General features: G+C 36.8%; 2 protein-coding genes across 8 annotated transcripts; both read left to right on the top strand.

Moving 5' to 3' along the window:
• Positions 1-1,817: 1,817 nt before the first annotated feature.
• On the top strand, positions 1,818-13,988 carry LOC104892469 (WAT1-related protein At5g45370). Of its 5 annotated transcripts, none has more exons than XM_019249207.3 (8): positions 1,818-2,248; positions 7,085-7,147; positions 7,233-7,349; positions 7,432-7,714; positions 8,253-8,408; positions 8,954-9,105; positions 9,367-9,544; positions 13,305-13,988. In XM_019249207.3, exons 1-8 carry the CDS (start codon positions 1,995-1,997, stop codon positions 13,338-13,340), a joined length of 1,239 nt encoding a protein of 412 aa, XP_019104752.1. In that variant the 5' UTR covers positions 1,818-1,994; the 3' UTR covers positions 13,341-13,988. The 5 variants fall into 5 exon arrangements, with proteins under 5 accessions (XP_019104752.1, XP_010676719.1, XP_057250912.1 ...); XM_010678417.4 differs by having other exon boundaries at positions 9,367-9,556; XM_057394929.1 differs by lacking the exon at positions 13,305-13,988 and adding an exon at positions 10,090-13,193.
• A 2,834-nt stretch (positions 13,989-16,822) lies between these two features.
• Positions 16,823-23,794, top strand: LOC104892468 (hypothetical protein). Of its 3 annotated transcripts, XM_010678415.4 has the most exons (9): positions 16,823-17,544; positions 18,577-18,784; positions 19,369-19,446; positions 19,752-20,115; positions 20,291-20,403; positions 20,501-20,665; positions 20,811-20,950; positions 23,256-23,348; positions 23,434-23,794. In XM_010678415.4, the coding sequence occupies exons 1-9, from the start codon at positions 17,417-17,419 to the stop codon at positions 23,591-23,593; spliced, it is 1,449 nt and encodes a 482-aa protein (XP_010676717.1). In that variant the 5' UTR covers positions 16,823-17,416; the 3' UTR covers positions 23,594-23,794. The 3 variants fall into 3 exon arrangements, with proteins under 3 accessions (XP_010676717.1, XP_010676718.1, XP_048501022.1); XM_010678416.4 differs by lacking the exon at positions 18,577-18,784 and having other exon boundaries at positions 16,825-17,544; XM_048645065.1 differs by lacking the exons at positions 16,823-17,544; positions 18,577-18,784 and having other exon boundaries at positions 19,363-19,492.
• The last annotated feature ends 1,023 nt before the right edge of the window (positions 23,795-24,817 follow it).

The following is a 24,817-nucleotide window of genomic DNA, read 5'->3' as shown; positions in this document are numbered from 1 at the left end:
AGAAACCATGTATAGGATAATTCCTAAGCATACTTTTTCTTAATAAATGGCTTTCTTAGCTTTATAGTAGTATGTTCCCAATCAAATATATCAATTATATTTAGAAAACCTAAGTTGCTGGCAAAGCCGAGACTTTTCTAATGGGGGGGTGATAATAAGGCGAAGGACTGGGAAGGGGAGGCGCGAGGGAAGGAGGGGGAGGGGAGGCGCGAGCGAGGCAAGGGGGCTGCCAGAAAAGGGGTCACGGAGGCTGCCGGAAATGGGTGGGGCTGGGGTTGGGTGGTGGGGCTGGTGGGTCTAGGGTTTGAGGGCTAGGGTTGGGGTTGGGTTAGGGAGAGTTTAGAGTTTAGATAGGTTTAATTAGGTTAATTAGGTTGACTTAAGGCTAATTAGGTTGACTTATGACAAACTTGTAAATACAGGCTAACGGAGAACTAACGTCCGTTAATAGTAAAGATATCTAGTGAATTTTGTTAAAAGTCAGGGATATATAGTGAATTTTTGAAAAAAACTGAGGTATTTAGTGAATAATTTTTTTTGTAAGAGATATTTGATGAAAAAATCGTTATTTTTATTATTGAAATCAAAACAAATTGAATTGAACTAAGCTAATTTGAACTAAATAAAACTAAGCTAAATTAAACTAACTTTTGTCAAACTGAATAGAATTGAACTGAAGTGAAGACCGGGTGGATGTTTGTTAATTATCGCCCCAAAATTACTTAAAATTGCCACAAATCCATTTTTTCGAACTATTTTACCCTTTTCTCTTTTCCACACCACCCACCACCCCCGCCACCACCCCTACCTCTCCACTGTCATCTGTGACCCTCCACCGCCGTCACCTGTGACCCTCCACCGCCTTCACCTACCTCCCCCAACCACCACCATCACCCACAAACGATTTTTGGCAAAATTTTTGTAGGCTTGGGCGAACGTCCGCGGTGGACGTTCACCCCATGACCGGAATGTTTGGCCTGGACGTTCCGGCCATGGGGCGATCGTCCGCGGTGGACGTTCCACCCATGGCGGGAACGTCCAGGCCAGACGTTCCGGCCATGGGGAGAACATTCACCGCGGACGTTCGCCCAAGCCTTAAAAAATTTCGCAAAAATCGTATGTGGGTCGAAGGAGAGCGGTCTTGGTCTCAGGTCGTCGGGAGTGGTGGACCTGCGAGGCCGTCGGAAGTCCGAGTACAGCGCCACAGCAGGAGGTGGTTGGCGACTGAGAAGGAGAGAGAGAACTCAGGGGTTAAGGGCTTGAGAAGGAGAAATAGAACTCATAGTTAAGGGTCTGTCGTGGCAGAATCGGAGGTGGGTGGTGGTGGTAGTGGGTGGTGATGATCTAAGGAAAAAAGAGAGAAGGTTATAGAGGTAATTTCAACTATTTTTTAGGCGATTTTAAGTAATTGTTATGCGATATATAGAAGTTGATAAGTGAGACTATCCTCAACCATAACGGGAGAAAGTATCCTTGCATAACAGTTATGGGGCAGCAGTTGCCCATAACCATGGTAAAGATGCCATTATAGCATAAACTAAGGGTAAAAGCGTAAAAAGTTTGGCTGATATAGCGCCCATTGAACCAACGTCTGGCCAGGACGTTGGACCCATGGGTCCAACGTGTGGCCAAAACGGTCGCCCCATGGACCCAATGTCTGGCCAGGACGTGAGGTGAAGTTCGACCCATGGACCTCACGTCCTGGCCAGACGTTGGGCTCCAAAATTACGAAAATGCCCTGATTATGGGCAACTGCTGCCCCATACCTGTTATGTGTATATCAGCACTCACCATAACGGGGCCTATAATCCAAGCGGGCAGGCGCCAGACGTTTTACTAGTGAAAGACCCGCTGAACATTTGAAAAATCTCACGCAAATCATCTTCCCTTTCCTTCCAAGCAAATTCTCTCCTACTTACTTCTGATCACGACATTTCACTCTCTCTCTCTCCTCATTCATCACAAACTCAGATAATTCTTCAAAATTTAAGTGCATGAGATTTAGAGAGAGAAACGATTGCATTTACGGAGCCCCTAAAATGGCGAATGGACCTGGTAGCTCGTCTATCAATGGCGGCGAAACATCTAGGGCACATGGTGCGATGGCGCTTGTTCAGCTCTTTTATGGAGGTTATCATGTTATCACCAAAGTTGTTCTTAATGACGGAATTAATCAGACAGTTTTCTGCGTTTTTCGTGACCTTATTGCACTTTCTATTCTTGCTCCTCTCGCTTTTTTCCGCGAAAAGTTAGTTTTCTTATACTCTACTGTTATGAATTTATCGGTTTTAGTTTTATGTTTTGGAATTTTGGTTATCGATATGAGAATTTGGTGTGCAGAGTAGGTTAATTTTGCTTGAATTATGTCTGAAATTGAGCTGTTGTTTAGTAATTTTTTTGATTGATAAGGTCAATTAGAGAGATTGCGAAGAATGGATTTGGAAACCCTAGAACTTATTTATAGGATTAGGGGTTTTTCGTTGAAGTATTGCTTAAGGGGTGCATATATCTAAACTGTTAAATTAATTCGATTTCAGTTGTTATTGGAAGGAATAATGTTTTTTATTTCTGTGGTTGGTTCAGCGAAATGGAAAATTGTTAAATGTGGAATATAGAGTAATAGACTTGAGGAGGAGGAGATTCGATTTACAACTTGAAGTTTTATTTTTTTGCAATCTTGGTTATCGATTAGAGAACTTGGTATGTAGAGTAGATTGATTTTTTTTTTTTGAATTATGTCTATATTGAGCTGTTAGTTAGTGATTATTTGATTAATAGGGTCTATTAGAGAGATTGCAAAGAATTTATTTGAAAACCCTAGAACGTATTTATAGGATTAGGGGTTTTTCATTGAAGTATTCATTAAGGGGTGCATGTATCAAAACTGTTAAGTTAATTCGATTTCCGTGGTTCTTTTAGTTGGTTAAGATGGAGGAAGGAATAATGTATTTAATTTCTGTGGTTGGTTCAGCGAAACGGAGAATTGTTAAATGTGGAATATAGAGTAATAGACTTGAGGAGGAGAGTGGATTTACAACTTGAAGTTTTTTTTCTAAAGCTAGATGGCAATGGTACGAGTAACTCCGGAGGTTTATAAGGTGTTATTTTCTCTTCCACTTCCTCAATTTAGGACGTTTCATTTGTGTACATATATACAGGTCCTAACAGATATGAAAGGAAAGTATGTTTTCCTTTTGTTATGCTGTTTTGTGAATGTGAAACAAGAAGAAAACATTTAATTGCCTAGCTGTGGTAGGTTTTCTTATATGATGAATTTGGTTTTTAATTTGCCTTGAGGAAAAAGGAAGGTTGCATTTGGTTGTTTTTATGTAAAAGAAAAATTGCAGTTAACTTCTTCCCCTTCATAAAAATGGGTGGGGAATCAAGTGACAAGTTTTGACGCGAATGTTTTTCATGTTTGATTTGGTTCTTCTCCGCAAACTCTATAAAGCTAGTGTGCTGTCAAGTGCCAACTAGTTTGATACTTGTATGGGGATAATGGGTTGACTTTAGGTTGAGAGACTCTCAAAAACACGAGTTAATCTATGGATTATTACAAAAGCAGCTAGGGGAGGCAAAATTGATTTATACTTTATAGTGCCGAGTATCGATTTTACTATAAACTCAGCCATTTAGGTCTAGAACGGGCGCTTTATAACGAGTTTGAGAGTATTCGTTCCAAGAAAACCCATTATTAGAGCGGCACATTGCAATTCGGGTGATACGTAATGGGTTCACGGTGTTCCAGAAATATTATATTATTGTAACACCCGGTTATTTGTTGGTCGAGGAAGACGCGGAAAGACAAAAGAGGCGCTAGATCAATTAGATCTGAATTGAAAAAAAAAACATGTTTTTATTCAAAATAAAACTTACCTAGGCTTTTGAACTCAAATTCTAGCAAAACCCCTCAATTAATTTCAATAATTACTTTGAATTGAACCCTAGAATACTGATTTGAAGAAACCTTAATATGTGTGTGGGAGGCAATTGGCGACCGCTGCTGCGCAGGTCATGGTAGAGAATGCCGGTGAGACATCTCCGGCTGCTTGCGCCATTTCTCTCGGTGGATAAAATAATAAAAGATAGCAAAGGTGTTTTCAGCTTCAAGTAAGAAGTATTTGATATTGCATCCAAATCCACACCTAAATCAAGATGATAATCATGGGAGATAAGTAGACAGAGAAGAACCTCACTATGTTGATGATGATAAGTAGGCAACAAGACAAAGAAGTGAATCTTCCTTGGTTATGGGAAAGAAGAGTTTGGATACAGATTATGAGGTAGAGCTTACAAAAAGATTGCGAAGGTGTTTTCAGCTTCAAGTACGAAGCATTCAGTATTGCATCCATATCCACACCTAAATTAAAATGATAATCATGCGAGATAAGTAGACAGATAAGAACCTCACTATGTTGATGATGATGATGATACTATGGAACATATCACACTACAAGAAACTTAACCTCCATAAGGAACAATCTATAAAATTTGGATTATGTTCATCCTTTGCAATAAAAGTATCTTGTGATTTGGTAGAGATATTCCACACTCTTTCAAGGGTGGCTGCTTCTAGGCAAACCTCATGGTTGTCTTGTCTCTGCACCTCTACCTTCTTTCTAATCCATACACATTTCACTGCTCCACCAAAAATTCCCTTTTCCCCTACCGTACTCCAGGAATGAGATAAACTAACATTGGAACCACAATTTGATATGGTAGAATTACTTAATGGTAGACGAACATTGAAGAACAAGTTGGTGGTTTGAAGTGAATTTTCCCCAACTAAGATACAAAGCAAGGTTGGTTGTGAAGGTGTAAAGAATAAGTAACAACTTTAAAGAAATATTTTCTTTTTCTTTGGTGATAATTTTCTCAAATTAGAGTTGTCCTTGGTTTGGTAGCAAGGATGGACTTAGAATTCGAACAATTTGATGTGATACGACCTTTATGCATGGTGATTTGAAAGACGAAATTTTTATGGAACAACCTGAAGGATGTCAAGTTAAGGGAAAAAGAACACATGGTGTGTTGTTTGCATAATGTATATTGTATTGTTTGAAGCCAGCTCGGTGATAGGGGTATAAGAAGCTTGATTCCTTTATGAAGGATCATAATTACACCAAAACAACAGACTGTGTTTTCATCAAAAGATTTGCAAAGGGAGTTCTTATTTGCAAAGGAATTTAGGCCAACAAAAAGAATATTACTGTGAAATGTCCCATGGCAGGAAATACTATGGTTTGTACGAGTCCAGAGTAGGCTTAGGTTTTTTCTAAATAGATTTCTCTCGATTCCAAGGAAACGACATTGGGAAGCTATCAGATAGATTTTTATATACATGGCACATCCAAAATTTTGTCTATGCTTTGGTCAAGGAAAGCCTGTGTGACAGATCTGGACATGGAGAATGATGTTGATTTGCAAAATTAGGTACGTGGTTGGAGGAGTAGGGAGCTGTATCATAGCAATCAAGACTCCAAAAGTGTTCCTGACCCGTATGTCTCCTCTTTCCTCTAGTTTCTTCCTTTTCACTTTTTGCCTCTTCCCGATCTACTTTTTTAGGCCTTTCATAGTTTCATTCATGTCCATTAGGTACTCCCCATGACCTATTTCTAGCAAGAAGCAGCCTGATTCTTTTCATTAATTAGGAGTGCAATATTATATATTGCACTTCTGATTTTTGTTTCAATAATGTCTACAAAATGAAACAATCCTTGTGAGGCATTAGTATTCATAGCCTTTACGGTGTAACATCCATTCAAACTTTCCTCGGTACTCGAGTTCGTGTGCACTTGTCTTTCAGCCAAGCTCTTGTGTTGATTTTATGTACCATTTCTCATTGTTGCTAGATTCTTTCAATGTAATATTCTTATTTAAATACTCTCATTACGTCTCTTCCATGCCTTCCGTTCTATCACTTGTGCCTAGTAGGGACCTCCAAAGTCGTAGATCTTGTGCATGGCTCACACTCTTGCTGCTGCGAGAAGTCTGCCACATGATTTTACCTCAAAAAACTGGATTGTCACGCTGTACAATCTTTTGGTAACCATAATCTGATGTTTTATATCAGAGTGGGTCCATTGTCTCAAATTGTGACGTATGTAGACCTATCTGGACATTTGGCTTTATTTTAGTCTCAGTACCATGAGCTTGTTTCCTTGTTCGAGTGTTATCTGTTCCATGCTCATATAATCTCTGTGCTCTAACATGTGTACATATGCCATGACGGCATGCTTAATAGACTGATATTGGCCGGCCCAGATCGAGAGGGAAGCATTTTAGAGCAAATCAAGGAAGCTGCAACCAGTGTTTGCTTATAATTGTTTAGATCAATATATTGCTTAACCGATGATTGAGGTAGTTTTTTGGGCTATTGGCATGTGGTAGGCCAATGGCCCAATCTTGTCTTTTTTCTTTATGCTGATTGCAAACAAGCAAAACAAGGTAGCATGAATATTTTGCCTCATTCAAACAGTATCAGGAGCATTTGTAAACAATGAATCTAGATACTCCTTAATTTCACCATAATACACCTAAATGCCCTTAATGACTAACGACGTTAACCGCCGTTAGTCATTAATCCTAATTTTTTTATTTAAACCCTAATTAACCTTAAGCCTAACCACCCTCCCCCACCCTCCCCCACCCTCCTACCACCCAGGGATGGTTGCGAAAATCGGCGGGGAGGGGGTAGGGGGAGCTGCGGGATGGTTGGGGGGGAGGGGGTGGTGGGAGGGTAGGGGAGGGTTGGTGGGAGGTTAGGGTTTAGGGTTAAGATAAGGTTAGAAGTTAGGTTAATTAGGGCTAATTAGAATTAAGACTAACGGCGTTAACGCCGTTAGTCATGAAGGGCATATGGGTGTATTATTGTGAAACTGAGGGGTACCCGTTGTATTTCAAAAGTGCGAGGGTACCTCGTGAATTTTGTGAAAACTCGGGGGTATTTGGTGAAAAAATATTAGTGGACAATACCTCCTAATTCAAAGGAAATGGAATCCAACCAAGATGGCTTATTGATCCCGAGAAAACCTGTTTTCCTTTGCTCTTAAAGGACCTGATGTTTGATATTGAATCTCTGCAGGCGAGTTCGACCTCCAATCACTAAAAACCTTCTCGTTACATTTTTTTTCCTTGGGCTAACAGGGTAAGTGAGTTATTTATGGTGGTTTAGTTGCTGGTGATTTTTTTTCTTATACTCAATTAAGGTGTTACATTATTTACTTGACCAGGATATTTGGAAACCAACTTCTGTTTCTGTTTGGTCTGAGCTACACAAGTCCAACTTATGCTGCAGCTATACAACCTTCAATTCCAGTCTTTACTTTCCTCTTTGCTGTAATAATGGGGTGAGTTTGGCTCTAGTTGATTGATATTTGGTGTATCTATTTTCGTGTTCTCCAAATGTTAACATCAATCTTTTCAATGCAGCACAGAAACAGTGAACTTATACAGAATTGAGGGGAAAATGAAGGTTGCAGGCACACTTTCTTGTGTTTCTGGTGCTCTTTTGATGGTTGTATTCAAAGGGCCAACTATTGTTGGGCACAAAGTAGAGACGGGATTGCACAGTGAAATCAGTGTCAAAGGACAACCAGAACCAGTTGGATGGTTTGCTGCTAGATTTATGGATTTTGGGCTTGACACTTTCCACGTTGGTGTCTTATGTCTTATAGGCAACTGTTTGTGCATGGCTGCTTATCTTGCAATTCAGGTAATATTATGTTTATCTATTTTTTTGAGTAAGTTATGGTACTTCAGAACTAGTGAAATTTAGAAATAGAACCTAGGATGGGAATAATGATGCATACATAAAAACGTCTCTAGATAGGTTATTAGACCATGTGGATTGATTTCTCACTATTGTAAGAGTAGGTTATGGCCATGAGGCACATACAGCTTCAGTCTTGTCATAATCATGATCACAACAAGCGAATTAAGGTGATTGTGGGGACAACATGGTAATTATATATCTAGGTTTATGATAAGCTTATGATTGTGTTAGGCTTATGACAAGCTTTCAAGGTTTCATGGGCCTGACTTATGAAGAGAGGAGATGGAACAAAACCCTCAAATGCTCTAATTGAAGCTCGAACTGGGTAGTGGGAACCATAACATCACGAAGTGACATGCTAACCACTATACTCGCTGAGCTGGGTGGATTATTCTAAATGTGGAATATTTTTTTACTTCTTTTTTGCATTATGGTTTATCTAATGGATGGAAATTCATAGTTGTTATAATGTCTGTAGGCTCCAGTTCTAAAGAGGTATCCAGCAAGCCTCTCAGTGACAGCATATTCTTATTTTTTTGGTGCTCTTCTTATGGTCACTACTGCATTTTTTATGGCCAATGATCCAACAGGCTGGAGTTTAAACCACGCTGAGCTGTTTGCCGTTTTCTATGCTGTAAGTTTGCTTACCCACAAAAAGTAAAAAGGGAAAGGAATTTCGGGAGAGCCAGACCTTCAGATTCTGTTTTATGCTTTGTTGTTTCTACATTTTGTCACTAGAGTCTAGAGTTGTCTCCAGCTTGCTAAAACAGTAAAGGGAAAATAAATAAATCAATACAATTAACCTATGCTGTTGCGCATGAAAAGATATAGCACATGCTACGATGCAGAAAAAATTATCTAATACACAGTTAACATAAATGTGAGGATGTGACTTACACTCTCAAGACGGGAGTTAAGATGTCTGGTGGCATTCTGTTCAAGTCCATTTGCAATGTTTGGGTTCCTCACCCTCCCCAAATTCTAACCAATGAAAGAAAGAAAAGAGGACTTGTTTGACATATGCATCTACGTGATGCTTGCTTTTTTCTTTTTGAAATGGGGTGTGCATATGCTTTTCATCGGGTGTATGTCATTCTTTAGGCCTCTGCATTTTTTGGAAACTGTTTCATTATTTTGTTTTGTTTTACTAATGACTTTGGATGTTACAATTTTTTTCAGGGTATTGTTGCATCTGCCGTCAACTATGGACTTACCACATGGTCCAATAAGATACTGGGACCTGCATTGGTTGCTCTTTATAATCCACTTCAACCTGCAGCATCTGCCTTCCTTTCACTTATATTCTTAGGAAGCCCCATATACTTGGGAAGGTTTGCTTCCAATCTACATCTATGAAAAGCTTTGGGTTGGGGATTCCTGCTTCTGGCAAAAATAAGATTTTTTTGTTTCAACAAATATTCGATTTCATGCTTATTGACTATTGCCAAATTTTAGTTGTGTCCCTTCTTATCTTGAAGTTAGTTTTCTATGTTAAATTCTGATATTGCATTTGTATTCCACTTTATTAGGGATTCTTCTTTTCCCAAGAAAAAGTATCATGTGTATATTGAAATGTGAATCATTTTATGCAGTGTGCTGGGAGGCTCTTTAATTATTGCTGGCTTGTACATGGTCACCTGGGCAACCAACAAAGAAAAGCAATCTACTATGGAAATACCTTCTGAACCTCTCATTCACAGAGATCCACCACTCAGCAAGATGCACCACCAAGGACGCATCTTCGGGGGACAGTCCTCTTCTATATGCAAGGTGCTTGATTAGGTAAAATGCACAGAGTTTCTATTTTATTCTTCTCTTACTTCCAGATTTATGTGGGCACTGCTACTAGGGGGTCTCTGGTGTATATATGAGATGATAAAGTCCTTTACTTCTATGGAGAAAAAACAAACAAAGATTACAAAGTATTATGCATCGCCTGTTCAACACTAACTGATGTTTTTGACTGCCTAGGCCCTGTTCACTTCACCTGATTTCTACTGAACTGATTTTATATCTGCTGAATTAATTTTTTTTATTGAACTGATTTCTTACTTCATTCCTTATTGATTTTCACTGAACTGACTTATTTTAACTGAAGTAAAGTGATTTTTGCTTGTTTGAATTTATTTTTACTTAAAGATTTTATATTTGGTGAACTGAACTATTTTAAGGTGAAATGAACAGGTCCGTAGAGTATTTGCTGCATGGTAGAAGTTGTAGACAACTGTATTTGCTGCACGGTAGAAGTCCTTTATTTTAGGATATTGACCCTCTGCTCTATTGCTAACATAATCAGTTGAACTCTATTAAAGCAGATTTCACTCGAATAAAAACTCGGCCGTTCCGCTAAGTGTCGTTATGTACTGCCGTGGTAAAAATCATGGCCTCTCGCCGCTGATTTCCGTTACGTAATGCAACTCTTCGTGTTAGAAATTTTTGTTACGTCCTTGTCATAATTGGCCAAAATTGAGAAAGGGAAAACATACATTGCAGCTAGAAACAACAATGAGCACACACCGTAGAAGGGAGAAGAGTGTTACATGGGCTTTCAAGTTGGGTTATGTATATGAGTTGGTGTAATTTATACTAGTCTTACATGCACACAATGCGTGCGATAGCATGTGAAGTAGAAAATGAAATTAATTGGATAGAAAAACTGTCTTTACATTTTGTTTTCTCAAAAAACGGATGTTTAGTTTAAATGTCCTACTTTCCCCCTTTTTTTTCATTTAAAATAAAAGAGTTGGTTATATCCTATTTTCTTTCTTTTATTGCTTTTTCTATTTTTTGGTGTCCCCCCATGTGTTGCCTTATATATTAGAGATGAATAATAGGACAAAACTCTCATGTTTTTACGTAATTATTCACTAACCATGTATAACCCAAGCATATGATAGGTTTGGTCATATTATGTTGAATACTAAACTTTAAAAATACAAAGTTGAGGTTTAAAATTTATTATTGTGATATGCGTAGAAAATTCACGTCGGGATATGATTCATTCCATTATCAGTTACAAGTCGCACCCTCGTCATCACAACCGGCATGCGCAATTTTCTTCCTTGGATTTCACACATCCTGAATGTTTGACTGCGTATCAATTTTCTGTTCAAAATTATTTTAAAAACTACATAAAATGCGAGATTACTGTATGTTACAATAAATTGATGAAATTCGGTCAGGTCCGGGTTGATTCATGTCGTGTCGAGTTCGGCTTGTGTTGCTGTGTCGGATTAAAGATTGCCAAATCTAATTAGAGTGTCACAAAGTCTAAGAAAATTCCTTTCCCTTTCTTTATGTCTCATCCCAAAAGTGCCTTCACTTTATCTTGAAATTTACTCCCGGTGTATTTTTTTTTTAGTTTGCCTTTTTTGACCGTGTACATTTGGCAATGCATTTGTTTGACATTAAGTATCTTTCGTTACATATTAGTAAAAAATATAAAGATTGAATATTAATAAAATGCTATTGAGATGAGTCAAACAAGACCCAACATGACTATATTTTTTCTTATTTATTGAGAATAATATAGAAGATTCTCTCTAATTGTGAATAGTGTCAAAGATTACAAGTGAGCAAACTTAAAAAAATACAAAGGGAGACCGGAAGTATGTTTATTTTTTATCATGTGCCACATCAATCACTTTCTAAAAGAAAAATAAGGGTAATTTGTGATTTTGATTAAAGAATTATTTTAGAACTGACTTTAGTAAGTGGACTTCATATTGGGTCATCCTCAGAATGAAAGGTGGATATCTTTTGCAGCATGGATTGAGTATAACAAATTGCTTATTAGATAAAATTCTAAGTACTTTATTTTATGTTGGGTTTTTCTATGGGGTGCCCTTGAGTTTGTTGAAAATCTTTTCCCTCACCTTTCTCCACAATCTCCACAGTATCCCGTGGTTTTATAACTGTCTCCTTGATGTCCTTACTCTTAGTTAATAATTTCTGTTAGTGAGTTGTTCAGTTTGTTCTTAACTTATTTTTGAGTGTTCAAACTGATTGAATCAGCTAACTTTCTTGTTATAAAGTGGGGAAATATTAACTTAAACCCATTTTTTCCCATTTAACAACACAATTTCTAAACTAGTTAGATCCCTTCAAAGCCCAAAATGAGATTCTAATGCATAAAAAAATACTAGCTAACATAATATATGAACAAAGAGAACCACGCTGGAGGCATGTGACCATGTCAATGGCAGGTATGTGACTTTTTCCGCCAGAAAGTGTTGAATGGTACGAACTCGCAATAAGTGACTCTTAGTAGGGTAGAAACGATTCCCCCACTATAATTTTTGAAATAGGTACATCACCGGAGACATGCTCATAGCCTCATACAGAAGGTTGTACTAAAAATCTTTCTGTTTTGAAACAGAGGGAGTGCTTCGACAAGGATTGGCTTTATTTCTTAGTTGGTGCGTATAGAAAGTTCTGATGTAGTCTGATTGGGTCTGTTTCACTAGTTCTGTCTCCCATCACGTCGTGGCTTCTGTAGCAGTACTGTATAAGTACAGTACTCAAGCTACAAGAAACATGTTGTGATCAAGCTAGTAAATGTGGCACCTGACGACCAATCTACCCAGACCTGTCTTGTTTAGCAATGACCATTAGAAAGGCCTAGGGAGGTCAATTACAAATGTTATCAGTGAACAGTCTAGACTCTAGACCTTTGTTATTTGTAAATATTTGAAGTGAACTAACTAGTAGAGGCTCTTGCCTGTGGACGGTGAATCCTACATCAGAAAATAGACCACAAGGGGTCGAAGACCTAAAATTAAATGTACAAAAAGAATTGAATTGTTGCCTCTCTCTCAAACAGTCCAAATTCTGTTGGGCACATGCTGCGGTTATACAGAACTGAAAATTTCAAGGTGGTGACTCAGCTTCTTTATGAACGTATGACATTCATCTGCATGCATTTGCTCCAAATTTTAAAGTTGAGTTTTCTTTTTGAAATTATACATAAACAAGTACTAAAATTTTCTGTGGACATCTTAGTACCACTGCAAGAGTAGTATGCCGGACCATCAAACCAAGTAACTACGTGGCAGGACTGAAGTCTTAGTAGTAGCCAGCTACATAATGCCAGCTAATCTTAATATTGGGGAGCTTATTTCTCTAAGATGGATTTTTTTGCCACTCCTGGCATAGGCTGGGTTTATCAATCATTAGGACTGAAGTCTTGGCTTGTCGGTCACAATGGCTCATGGCTGCCTTGAGTTGGGCCATTCATGGCATTCATACGATCGAGCGTGATGGTTTTCATCAATGTTTGCATGAGATTACTTCTTTTTAAGGTGTTCAGTAAATAATCTCACTGGGTACAGAAAATGGCCTGTTTATGTGTTGAACCCTGGCAGTCCAAATCACCTCATAAATGGAGCTGGGATGATTCCTAGAATTTTTTTTCTTTACTTATTACAAAGATTTTTTGCTGTTATTTTGTGTGTGCGTGCATGTGTGTGTGGATGACATTTAGACTGATGAGATTTAGCCTTGATGTTGTTACTATTTTCTCAACTTACAGCCCTCAATCCACCATGGCTTAGGCATCAGAAAGTAAGAACACGGAGATGCCTGTGTACTTGAGGATCTCGTTGTTTTCGATATCAATGTTGTAAAGTTATGATATACCCGTCTACTTGAGGATCTCGTTGCTGCTGCTTTTACCTTTGCAACTAATCGTTCCAGGTGAACATCGATATACATGTACAGCAAGCGTAATGGTTCCAGAAGGAACTGTTGCTGGTAACTCTGTTTGATATTTATTGTCTATACGAAGATTGAGGGCTCACGAATCCTATACAGAGCATTGAGGAAATTTTGTATACAAGACGAGACACTGGGAGCTATATAAGCCATAAAACTTATAATCCAGTTCTCCCTAATTTTTGCTTTAAACACTCCCCTTCCAAAACTGTGCAATATCTAGATTTGTCTTCATTTCGATTTTCAAACGAGCTTGAAATTGAAACTCGAGATAATTAGTCCGTATGATTAGTCAAGTGCTAGTTTTATTTGTACAACCCATTTTTCTTCTCTATTTTTCCCCTACTACCAACAATAACAACATTGTTGAGAGATTGTTATGTAAGCTGTCAGTTGTAATGAAATCCTGTTTTTATCAAGATTGTGATCTGTGAAACCGGAAGTAGTAAAAACAATATATGTATCGGAATCCAGTCACTCTGGAGATTTTTTTTTTTTCTAATCATTTTTGTTTTAAGGCAGTAACTCAGAGTTCTATGAATTAACGAAATTTTTCCTTCATTCCTTGTGCTAAAAAAATCCACTTTTGCCATTGTAACAAAGAATCCCTTAACTCTATTATATAAAGGCTGGGGAGTTACGGTGTCGCCTTGAAAATTACTTTGCTAACCTCTTTAATAAATTAACTAGTACTTTGCAAAAAAAATAGAAAAACAAAAAAAAATTAAACTTAAATATAGGATAGAAAAATTAACAAAAACATTGAACACAATTATATAATAACCTAGTCACCATAAGTCTACTTAAAGATTACAAAATAAAGATACCAAAACGTGTTACGACGTAGAAAATTTTAAAAACTTCCAATAATTGTCAAAACTCTTTGCTTCTCCGCCTATTAGCGAATTAGGGAGTTATTTATGGTGAGTTGAAGGACCCATTTTCAAATATAAATGTCACTTCTAGATTTTCTCATTATCAGACATCACTGTTCATCATTGTTTTTCAGGTTCTGTTTTGTTGTTAATCTGTGCGATTTTTTTTGTGCAATTTTGGTAAATAATCTCTGTGATTTAGAGTTTCATTTTAGTTGTGTTCTTTCTTTGTTGAGTTTTTTCTTCTATTCTCTGCAGAGTCCAAACTCTTTCATTATCATAAAATTTGTTCATCAAATCCTGTTTTCTTGTTAATTTATGCGATTTTGGTAAGTAAATATTTTATATATCTTGCGCAAATTGCTAGTACCCACTGTCTCGTTCACATAGGATAAGAAGTTAAGAACCATGTTTTTTTTTTCAATTCGAGTCAAATCTGATAATAACAACTTCATATAAGTTGAATGTTAATTGAGTTAGCAATTCACCAAACCATGAATTAGCGACTTATGTTTGCTTATACACCTTTCACAACAGGGCAGAATGTCACGTACCGACTCTTTCCTAGTCGTTATATGTGGCCTACGTGCTTCACAGTCCTGTCGGAAGGCAAGTCAAGACACCCGATTGCTAATTGCTTGGCTAGCTTGGCTAGACTGAGTGTCTATGAAATTGGCTAAGTATGGAAGATGGCTAGGCAAACTAAATAAGCAAGAGAGAGTTCAAGATAAAACCCTTAGATTGATTGAGAGAATGAGTACAAGTGTTGGATAATATGCACAAATGAACGAGGATGCCTATTTATAGGTCTCCATCCTACCTTCTCCTAAATTTAGAATGTTCTTCACCTCCTCAATTGGAGGGTTCTACACAATATACTCTCTAGTACATTCTAGACACTCTACCACATATATGTACACCAATAATCATCTACATACATTCTAGAGGCATCCTAGCCTAAAAGTTTACCTCAAAGATCATGCTAGGCACTTCTACAACCTTTCGGTGCACCACTGAAAATGGTCATGCACCATCTCCTATTTATGGGCCTCATATTAAAAATGTGGCTCGACCATTATTTTCATTGGCCCAAGATACGGCGCACCCCAAAGTTTGAGCCCATTTGAATCTCGCTTGGGCTACCAGATGCCCTATGGCGGCAACACCATTGTTGGGCAATCGCAGGGCGCACAACTCACTGTTGCTGCCTAGGGATGCTTGTGGGGGTGTCGGATGCCATCCGTGACAGGCCTTCCCCCTCCCGCTTCTCTATTTGCCACACCTTCCACCATCATGTCCCTGCTCTAACACAAACGCCATCGCCAGCCAGCACACCATAGAATTAGATGTTGTTGGCTACAACACTCTTGCTATACTCATGGATTTGATGCATAGATTACGTTTTTTTAGTGTTGATTAAAAGAATGTTTTACTAAACTGTTGCTGGACCGTGAATGTAGATGATTGTTTTATTGATTGTTCTTGCATGTTAGTTTTTTCATGTATATCATGTATAATATATATACATGAGTTCATGCATGGTACACTATACGTCATGTACATTGTACACCCAATGCCAATTTTGTAATAAACTTAAAGTTTAGGGGCATTAATATTTTTCTATAATTAATACATAAACCATAATTTATGCATCAAATGCAGTTGATTGATACATGTATGACTAGAAAAATAATAACTCTGCTTGTGAATTTAAAGTTGGCCAAGAGTTTGAATCTTTGGAGCAGTTCAAAGATTATGTGAAAGCATACTCAATATCCAAAAATCAAAACTTCCCTTGTACTTGTCAGAAGGTTCAACTATACAAGTTACTACATTTTCTTGTGCTTGTAGTTTGCCATATGCCGGTTCTGTGAATCCTTTTGTTTACAAATCTTGTGTATAAATTTACTTATTTGAAGCATTGAACTCACTCCCGACAATCATCACTAATATCCTTATTCTAATCCGAGTCTCTAAAAAATTGTTATCAATGAATCAAAAAGGCGGAAAAAGAAGCCCAAAGTCTACTAAGATCATAAACGAACATCATTAGCAAAACAAAACATCCCCCGAATTATCATGATAGCTAGAATGTAGATGTCATCTAACTTAGTTGATAAAAGATGATATCTGAGACTTAAAATCAAATTCTGTCAATATTACTACGCTCAATCGCTCATTAACAACCAAATTTCGAATTTAAAAGTTCAAAAGTTTAAACACAAAAAATAATAACAATAATTGGAACATGAGCATATTCCATTAATGTTAGCATCACTCAAACCCAAGTTGCCGGACCTAATCCCAATTCTCCAACTCTTACTCTCTCTCTCTCCTCTTTGTCGTCATCACTCATCATTGTCCTAGATCATACAATAAATTCCAATAATTCATAAAAACAATCAATCAATATCAATATATAATAATAATATTCATATAAACAATCAATAAACAAAAATAACTTTATAATTTCACCATCTTTCTTCCCCAACAAAATCGCCCATTTTCTCTCTCCTCTCTTCTTGCACTACAAGTATACATACATAGATACATACCTCATCAGTTCAGACAACATTTCAGTGTCATTTTTTAGGAGAGAGAAAGAGAAAAAACAAAAAACACGCCATAGCTTAATCTTCTCACTTTCTCTCTCTTCTTCTTCTTCAAATTCATTTTGAATGTTTTCTCTTTGACTCAAATCACAAGAAATCAAATTCAGAAATTATTGTGTTTTTACTCTGTTTGTATAATGGAATTGAGGTTTCTATCAATATCATCATCATTATCACCTTTTTCTTCATCATCTTCTTCTTACTCTTTGTTTGTTGTTGCTGATTGTTTTCCTGAATTTTCTCATTCTTCTTCTTGTGACGAAAATTGTAACATTTTGTTTGATTCTCTCTCTTCCTTCGGATTTTTTTCCAGAAAGTTCGCCGAAATCGCGTGATTCTCGTTTTTTTTTTCAATGATTTGATGACTGAAAATTGACTCGATTTTTACACTGATTTTCGTTGTAAATTTGGAGAATCTTTTTTTGTGTTAGTTTCTATAATTTATGATGATGTCTGCTTCGTTGCCGTTGTTTACTCTACCAAAAATGAGCAGAAGATGCTCATCTACTGCTGCTTCTACTTCCATGGCGGCGATTTCTTCAAGGAAATGTTCCGATGATTGGAATTTTAGGTAATCACTTGAAAATCTCTCGTTCATTTTAGTTTACAAGTACTTTTTTGTTCTTTTTTTGGTTAATTTAACTTGATTTTCTGCTGTTTACTTTGGAATTTGGATTTGCTGATGTATCTGTTACTATGTTCAATTTGATGCTTATGTGTGCTCAAAATTCCAGGAAAGTTATTTAAAAATTATAAATTAGATTTGGATTATTCACCTAAAAAGTGGATCAAGTCACTTTGTCTGGATTTAGGTCAAATTAGTTTAAGTTAGTGGTATTATTCACACTTTTAATGCGTTTCCTTCTAAAAATAAATTTGTGGAAAGTGGAGTATCAGAAGAAAAAAAGTGTAGAATAATAGTCTTGGAATAGGATTATTGAGAAATGACCTGAGGAAATCATTAGAAATAGTTTGCAGGAAAATTTGTTTAATTGTTTATTATTCTCTATATCAAATAATATAGTGGTTCACCTTTGACTTTTTAAGTAAATTTTGACTATGAATTTCTGTCACTTTATTGATAAAGATGAGATTATTTACAAAATTGTAATGATAATGATAATTTCCGACCATACATCAATACGATTTTTCATGATATTAGTCAAATTTACTCAAAAAGTCAAATGGAACGTATTGTTTGAGATGGACATAGTAATTTATTTGTGGATTTTGAGGGAGTATGGTAGCTTATGTGTTTGTTCATTTTATTGCTTGTGTTGGTTATCTATCAGGTCCTACTTGGTGGATGAATGAATTAGATAATGATATGAAGTTCGGTTTTGCTACTATGCTTTACATTGCATGAGAAATAGTTGGTAAATTTTCAAAACTTCGATAAGATACTAATTATAGCATGTAGGAACTTCGTATTGACAGTTGAAAAGATGTTATAGAAAGATAGGAAATACTTCTTTTCTGTGACGATACGAGTGGCATAATTCTAGTTCAAGTCTTTATGGTTGTACTGACGGTAGCTCGTTTGAGTTGATATGTTAACGCACCTGTTTAGGATGCTTGTTTTAAAACTTAAAATTATGATTAGGTGCTCTGATGATAAGGCTGGCTACCTTTCAAATGTAATTGGGATGAAGATATCATTCTTGAAGTCACCGATGGTGGCAACAATCCGGCACCAAAGGAAGAGGAGGTTTAGCACCAATTATTCTACTTCCATAGCAGCTGCTTCAGCTTCTCCACTTATCAGTGGTCAAGTGACAAGAGACTCTTATGGCCCTAACTTTTATAAGGATGTATGTAATTCTTTCTTTGGCAGTTTGACTTTATGGAATCCAACTTCCATGTTGTGATACAGTCATATTGCCAATGTTCATTTGCGTGTCTTTACTTATGGTGGATTTCTAAACTTGCTGATCTCTATTATGCATTTACGTGTTAGGCAGTTGACTAACTCCCCCGCCTCCTCGTTTTGTGTATTAGTTTGAGTTCTTGACTTTACTCTGTTTACTGCTTTATCTTCGATAATATTTTACTCACTTTTTAACTAGATTACTTAATTAGCTGATGCTAAATGGATGTTGGTCTTATTATCACCCTAATTAGTCTCTTAAGTCAGCAACAGTGTCTGTCTTAAGATCTTATATATCTTTAAAGGAAACATGGTGCTGATAAGTCTGATGGTGATTGTATGAAGCATTTTTTTTTTCTGCTGTGCTTCTGCTGAGATAATTGTGTACAACGTTAGTTTTATAATTTGCGTGATTACTTGAACTTCCAGCAATCAGGCGTTTATGGTGAACATGCATTTCCATTGGTAATAAAACCTCCTTATCTCAGCTCTTTGAGTGCAAGTTTTAACTGCAGTTGTGATTTCCAGGTTCTCATGGCTGCGAGGGAGAAGTTTACTGAGGAGATCTCTTTTCAGTCAAAGGACAAAGACATCTCCCCTGCAAAGGTAATAATGATGAGCAATCTGGCTCACTTGCTGCTCATCCTTTGAGGTGAGAAGCTGACTGTAATTTTAATTAATATCATGGATGCTCTCCAAGTAATTTCTGTGCATCTACTTAACTGAACTGGATTCTTTTTAACACATGTTGTTTTATCAGCTTATCCAATTGAAAGCAATAATCTCATGTTCTGCCCTTGAATTAGAAATCGTGAAATTCTAGTTTTTCTTTGATTTTTTGCTTCTATTTTTTTCATGACTAGCAGAAGAAGTAAATAAAATGTGTGGCTTTGTGTTGTCCATCATTACAGGCTCTTCTATATGTTGCTGCTGAAGATGAAGCTTTTATGGCCTTTAACAGAGAGATGGATGCTCGTTCTATTCTGAATGAGAGGAAGGATGTCCCAATAGCAGCCAATGTTCATGAGGGGGATTCTTTGGAGCTTATACCTCTTGCTGGAAAGAGTTTAACAGAGTGGCTAAATGAGTTGGATGCTATTACTAGAGAAGTGGAGGCCGAGTTAGTTACAAGAGACATAGGCTGCCATCTAGTTGAAGTTATAGAGGCTGTAAATGTTGTCCTGTTTGAATCTAGATGCTTCAAGAGGGTATCAATAGCTGTAGAGCCTAAGTGTTCTTACTTGCATGAGGTTCTGAGTTCTGGACATGGAAGTGGTAAATTTATTTTTCATATCATATTTGTCTTCAGTCATGGATTTATGATATTGTTTATTCTCCTGAAATGCCATGTCTTTCCTCCTTCACTGTTAGAGTCTTAGGATTTCTTCTTATTGCAGGATTTCTTAGTTGATTCTCACTGATGCTTATGATTTGATTACTTTGTGAACAGCTGTATTGCTGAGCATTATATACATAGAAGTTTGTCAGAGACTTGGTTTGACGATGTTGGGTTCTCGGGTTGGAGAGGACTTTTTGATATGGCCCCAAACAGAAAATCCGGAGGTATGTTCATTTTGTGTGTCATATACTCCTAACTCCTATACTGTGTGTTATTCATAGGCCGATGAGTCAAATTCTCTTGAAACATATTTGTGAACAGGAGCTCTTCAAGGTAACTTCGGGGCATAGTTTGTTTGCCATAGTTAATGGGAGGTGTGTGGAAGATCCGAGATCAATGGCCTCGGACCTAAACAGCAACTCACTTTTAAGTCTCGATGTTGTTACTAACCGTGATATTATTGGGATTGCTTTGGCGAATTTGATTGTAAGCGACAATTTCAATGTTTCCAATTTGCATTGTCAAAATAGGCAAATTTCAACACTTCTTACTCACTCCACTCTTAGAAATTATATCTTATTTGATATACAGTTTTGCATGATGTTTGATTTAGCAATGTTGTTGGGTGCAGAGGCTGCATTGGAAACGTGCTTCAAGATCAAGTCATGGGTTAATGTTGACTTCAGCATTAAGGCTTGTTCATGATGCTGACAAGAAGTTTGAGAAAATGGATGGATCGAATCATCCATTGTTGCGTCCTCAAGATTTAAGGTTCATACTATCTTGATTGCTTGATATTCTCTATTACAAGCTTGTATGATGATAATGGATATGCATCATTAAATGTGGCTCTCAGGCTTGTTTGGTCTTTTTCCTCACTGCACGTATACACTTGAGTTTGAGATACTTATTAGGTCATTAACATGCTCAATTAGAACGATACCTCTGGATTATGTTGTTTGACACCATCACCATCATTATGGCCACTTCATACTTGACTTTTAGTTTTTTATCTTTTATTGGTGCTTTTGTTCCTATATAGACATCTGCTAATGCAGTTTTTTCTGACCAGTGATATATACCTCTGTGTAGAGGAAAGTTACTTGGAGTTGATTGCATCTTGTAGATAAAACCTCATGCTATGTATCTTTATTTTTATTGTCTCTATATGGTTTCTCACAACCTAGCATTCTCGATACCCATCATCTCATATTCAGTACTTGAGACGTGGTAGTGTCCTTGTCAAGAAAAATTGATTGCGATCAGTGCTTGTTTATGTCATAAATTGGAGGTTCAAATTAGCATTGTGCTGCTGTCTGCATGATTTAGTGGCTGGTGATAATGGGCTAGTATGGACTTATAACCTTGTCATCTCAGTCCTCATGGCCCAGTAAATCCTCAAATTGAAGCTTTCATTGATACATATTACATAGGGATGATATTATTACAATCTCTGGAAGGTGGTTCAACATAAGCATTACCAGTCTACTTGTGACATGACGTAGTAGTGAGACCTTGCTCTGTATGCAGTCTAGTTGTTGAAAATATACAGCATTGTGCAGTAATAGGGGTGAAAGTTATTTGGATAAAATCCAAAATCCAATCCAATCCAATCCAATCCAAATTAGTAATTCGGATCGGATTCGAACTGTGTTCGGATTGGATTCGGATTGAGAATTTTTGAAAAATTGGATTTTCGGATCGGATTGGATTGAGGGTAATTGGATCCAAAAATCCAATATAACCGAATAGTAATATGCCTTGTATTATGTATCTGGATTGGGCTTAAGTTCTTAATTGATTTTTTATTATAAAAAAACGTACTCCATAGTCCAATACACATAGCACTTCAATCCTTCCCCTAAAACACTAACTACACTTAATTCCTCATTTCCTAAATCTACTAGGCTGCTGTTGTGCTTAATTTATTTCATCGAAAAATTAAAGTTTTCAAAAAATCGGATTTTCGGATCGGATCCAATCTAGAGTATGAAATTTCGGATTGGATTGGATCGGATTCAAACCCTAATTGGTTTGGATTCGGATTGAAAAATTGAAATCCAAATTTTATTCGTAACGGATTGGATTAGGCCCTAATCCAAACCGCACACCGAACTTTCACCCCTATGCAGTAATATGATATCAAGATATTCCCGAACTTATATACTTATTATATTCATCAAGCGGATTGTTGGTGTTGTTTAGCGAAATTTCTTTGTATTTTCTGTCAATTCTCAGCAGATAGGTTTTAAGATGATTTTGTCCTCAAGACTCCCCACCTGCCTAGCTAAGCATATTATATATTAGTAGTTCTCGACTCCTTGTAAGTTCCATTGAATAAATTGGCTGATGTAGTGGCTCCTTTGTGTGAACTTGAATGTGCAGCCTTTCTGTTTCCCAAAATAAGCATATATATGCAGTACTTCTAAATCTAATGCATGCAGAAACTTTTGGTCACGAGAGTTTGATCATTTTTCTGCAGAAGTCTGTTAGTAACTTAGTATATCATGATATGTTAAGAGAGTTAATATGTTCCCGAACTCCTTTGCAGATGGTATTTTATGATTATAAACGTGAATCCCGTGTATGAATGGATTCGCTATTCCCATTTATTAGTTAGCCTTGTTATTATTGCTAGCTGTAGTCAGCCACTCCCACTATATATTGGCAAATTTATATTGATGACCTGCCCTCTAAAACTCTTCATGTGTGCCTGAAGTTGCATGAGATTTCTTTAGTCAGGCTATTGGAACCTAAAATAATGCCAAGAGCAGATATATCTCTGTGCCAGGTCATTCAAAAGCGTCATGTTTAAGGCACCTCGACAAATATCCTAGTTTCTAATCGTAGTGAAGGATCCATAAGTTCTTAATTGTGGAAATCGCCTGCATTGATGCCTATCCTTGAATACATAAAGGAATGATTTTTGTTATGATTCTTATTGATCTGATTGATCAGCAGTTTTACCTTGTGCAGAATTGCTCTTTGTTTTACCTTTTCTCTTATTATTGTTTTCGAATAACTCGATGATCCCATCGTTTTCCCCTTCACTAACTCTAACCTTCTGGGCGTGTAGGTTGGCAATTATGGCATCAGAAAGGCTATTAATTTTACAACCTCATAATTGGTCTCTAAGGAGAGACCATGGAATGATGTTGTACTATAATAGGTATATATATTTTCCATCTATTGAATTTTTATCTAAATTGGCTGCTTAATCAGCAGAATTAATAATATCTTACTTCATTCGACAGGCAATACGGAGAAGCGGTCCAAGAGCTGAGTATTTGTATGGCCTTTGCACCAGAGGAAGAGGCAGCTCTTTTGGAACCCTTCGTTGAGAAACTACACCTTATGCGATTAGAGTCATCCTGGAAATCTTTGGGCCATGCAGGTCAATTGACTGCCCTTTGATTTGTGTACATATTTAGAACTGCTAGTCTCGTTCAACTCTTTACACTGCAGCCTGCAGGAGCATAAAAAGAAAGTTAAGTAACTGTCAAGTCTGCTGTTTAAGTGTATGAGTTCATAAATCATGACCCATTTAACCCATATGACCATGTTACATGTATCAAATAGAATTGTGATCCAATGGAGAAGTGACTGATATGTTAAGTTTGTGTCTACTTTGTCAATTTATTTTTGCATTTTCATTGAATTGTTTAGTGAGTCGTTCAGATGATTTCGAGCTGATTCCAGAAGCTGAAGTATAAGGAAAAGAAATACTATAGTACTCGAAGTTATGTGGTTGAAAGTACTGCCCATTGCTCGCGATCCAAATCTTACGATTAGACCTTTTCGATCCCGATCTTATATAAAATCTTAATATAATAGGATCTTTCGATCCAACCCAACTACCAAAAATCACTTCGTATGATCATAATACGATTCTAAATCCTACAATTCTACGATTGATTCTATCATAAAATTTTAACAATATAATTCTAAATATTATCTTTATCCTATTATATTTTGGTCACGTGTTATTTCAATCTTAGAATATTGAAGTGTAATCATCATTTCGGAATGAAAAACGCTATTATTAATGTATGTAAAGTTCTAACACGAGTATTTTAACTATATTATAGGCTTATAGTATAATTTTCACTAATTTTTCCTATATTGTAGGATTTTACAGTCCTATATTTTGCCAATTTGAGTCTACCAACCCTTATGATCCAAATTGGGATCTCAATCCTGATAATATTGATAGTGTCTTGAGCTTTGACATGACTACTACAATACTAGTAGAGGTGGCAAACGAGTTGTTTATATTAAGTTTGTTTTTCATGTAGTTTTTTAATATAGTTTGTCACGAAGAATTAGATCAAAAGATGAGCAAACACCGAAGCGTGGCACCAAGTAAAGCAAAATCATCCGTCTCAAGTGGCACATATCACATATGTCCAATCTTGGACGTTCAATTGTACAAATTTTATCTTTTTCGACGAGTGAAAAATATCATTTATTCATGGATAAAACATCATATCTTACATGGTGTTCCACATTAAGTGGAACTGTGGAAGTTCAAGTTCTTCTATCGAAACTCTTAAACCTTAAAAAAACTATTACTATATCGAAGACTCTCAAGAAATATGTAAATAGATTTTTATGAACGGACAAAAAAAATTCCCACGA

Source organism: Beta vulgaris, chromosome 5, assembly GCF_026745355.1.
Source record: "Beta vulgaris subsp. vulgaris cultivar EL10 chromosome 5, EL10.2, whole genome shotgun sequence".
Classification (NCBI taxonomy): domain Eukaryota; kingdom Viridiplantae; phylum Streptophyta; class Magnoliopsida; order Caryophyllales; family Amaranthaceae; genus Beta; species Beta vulgaris.
The sequence above is the reverse complement of the archived record's forward strand: the minus strand, read 5'-3'. Positions and strand labels throughout refer to the sequence as shown.

Coding starts and splice junctions, on each gene's coding strand:
- LOC104892468 (XM_010678415.4), top strand. CDS start 17,417: ATGATGATGTCTGCTTCGTTGCCGTTGTTTACTCTACCAAAAATGAGC. Junction 18,785..19,368: donor GCCCTAACTTTTATAAGGAT/GTATGTAATTCT, acceptor TGTGATTTCCAG/GTTCTCATGGCTGCGAGGGA. Junction 20,116..20,290: donor GAGTTCTGGACATGGAAGTG/GTAAATTTATTT, acceptor CTTTGTGAACAG/CTGTATTGCTGAGCATTATA.
- LOC104892469 (XM_019249207.3), top strand. CDS start 1,995: ATGAGATTTAGAGAGAGAAACGATTGCATTTACGGAGCCCCTAAAATG. Junction 2,249..7,084: donor CTCGCTTTTTTCCGCGAAAA/GTTAGTTTTCTT, acceptor GAATCTCTGCAG/GCGAGTTCGACCTCCAATCA. Junction 7,148..7,232: donor TTTTTCCTTGGGCTAACAGG/GTAAGTGAGTTA, acceptor TTACTTGACCAG/GATATTTGGAAACCAACTTC.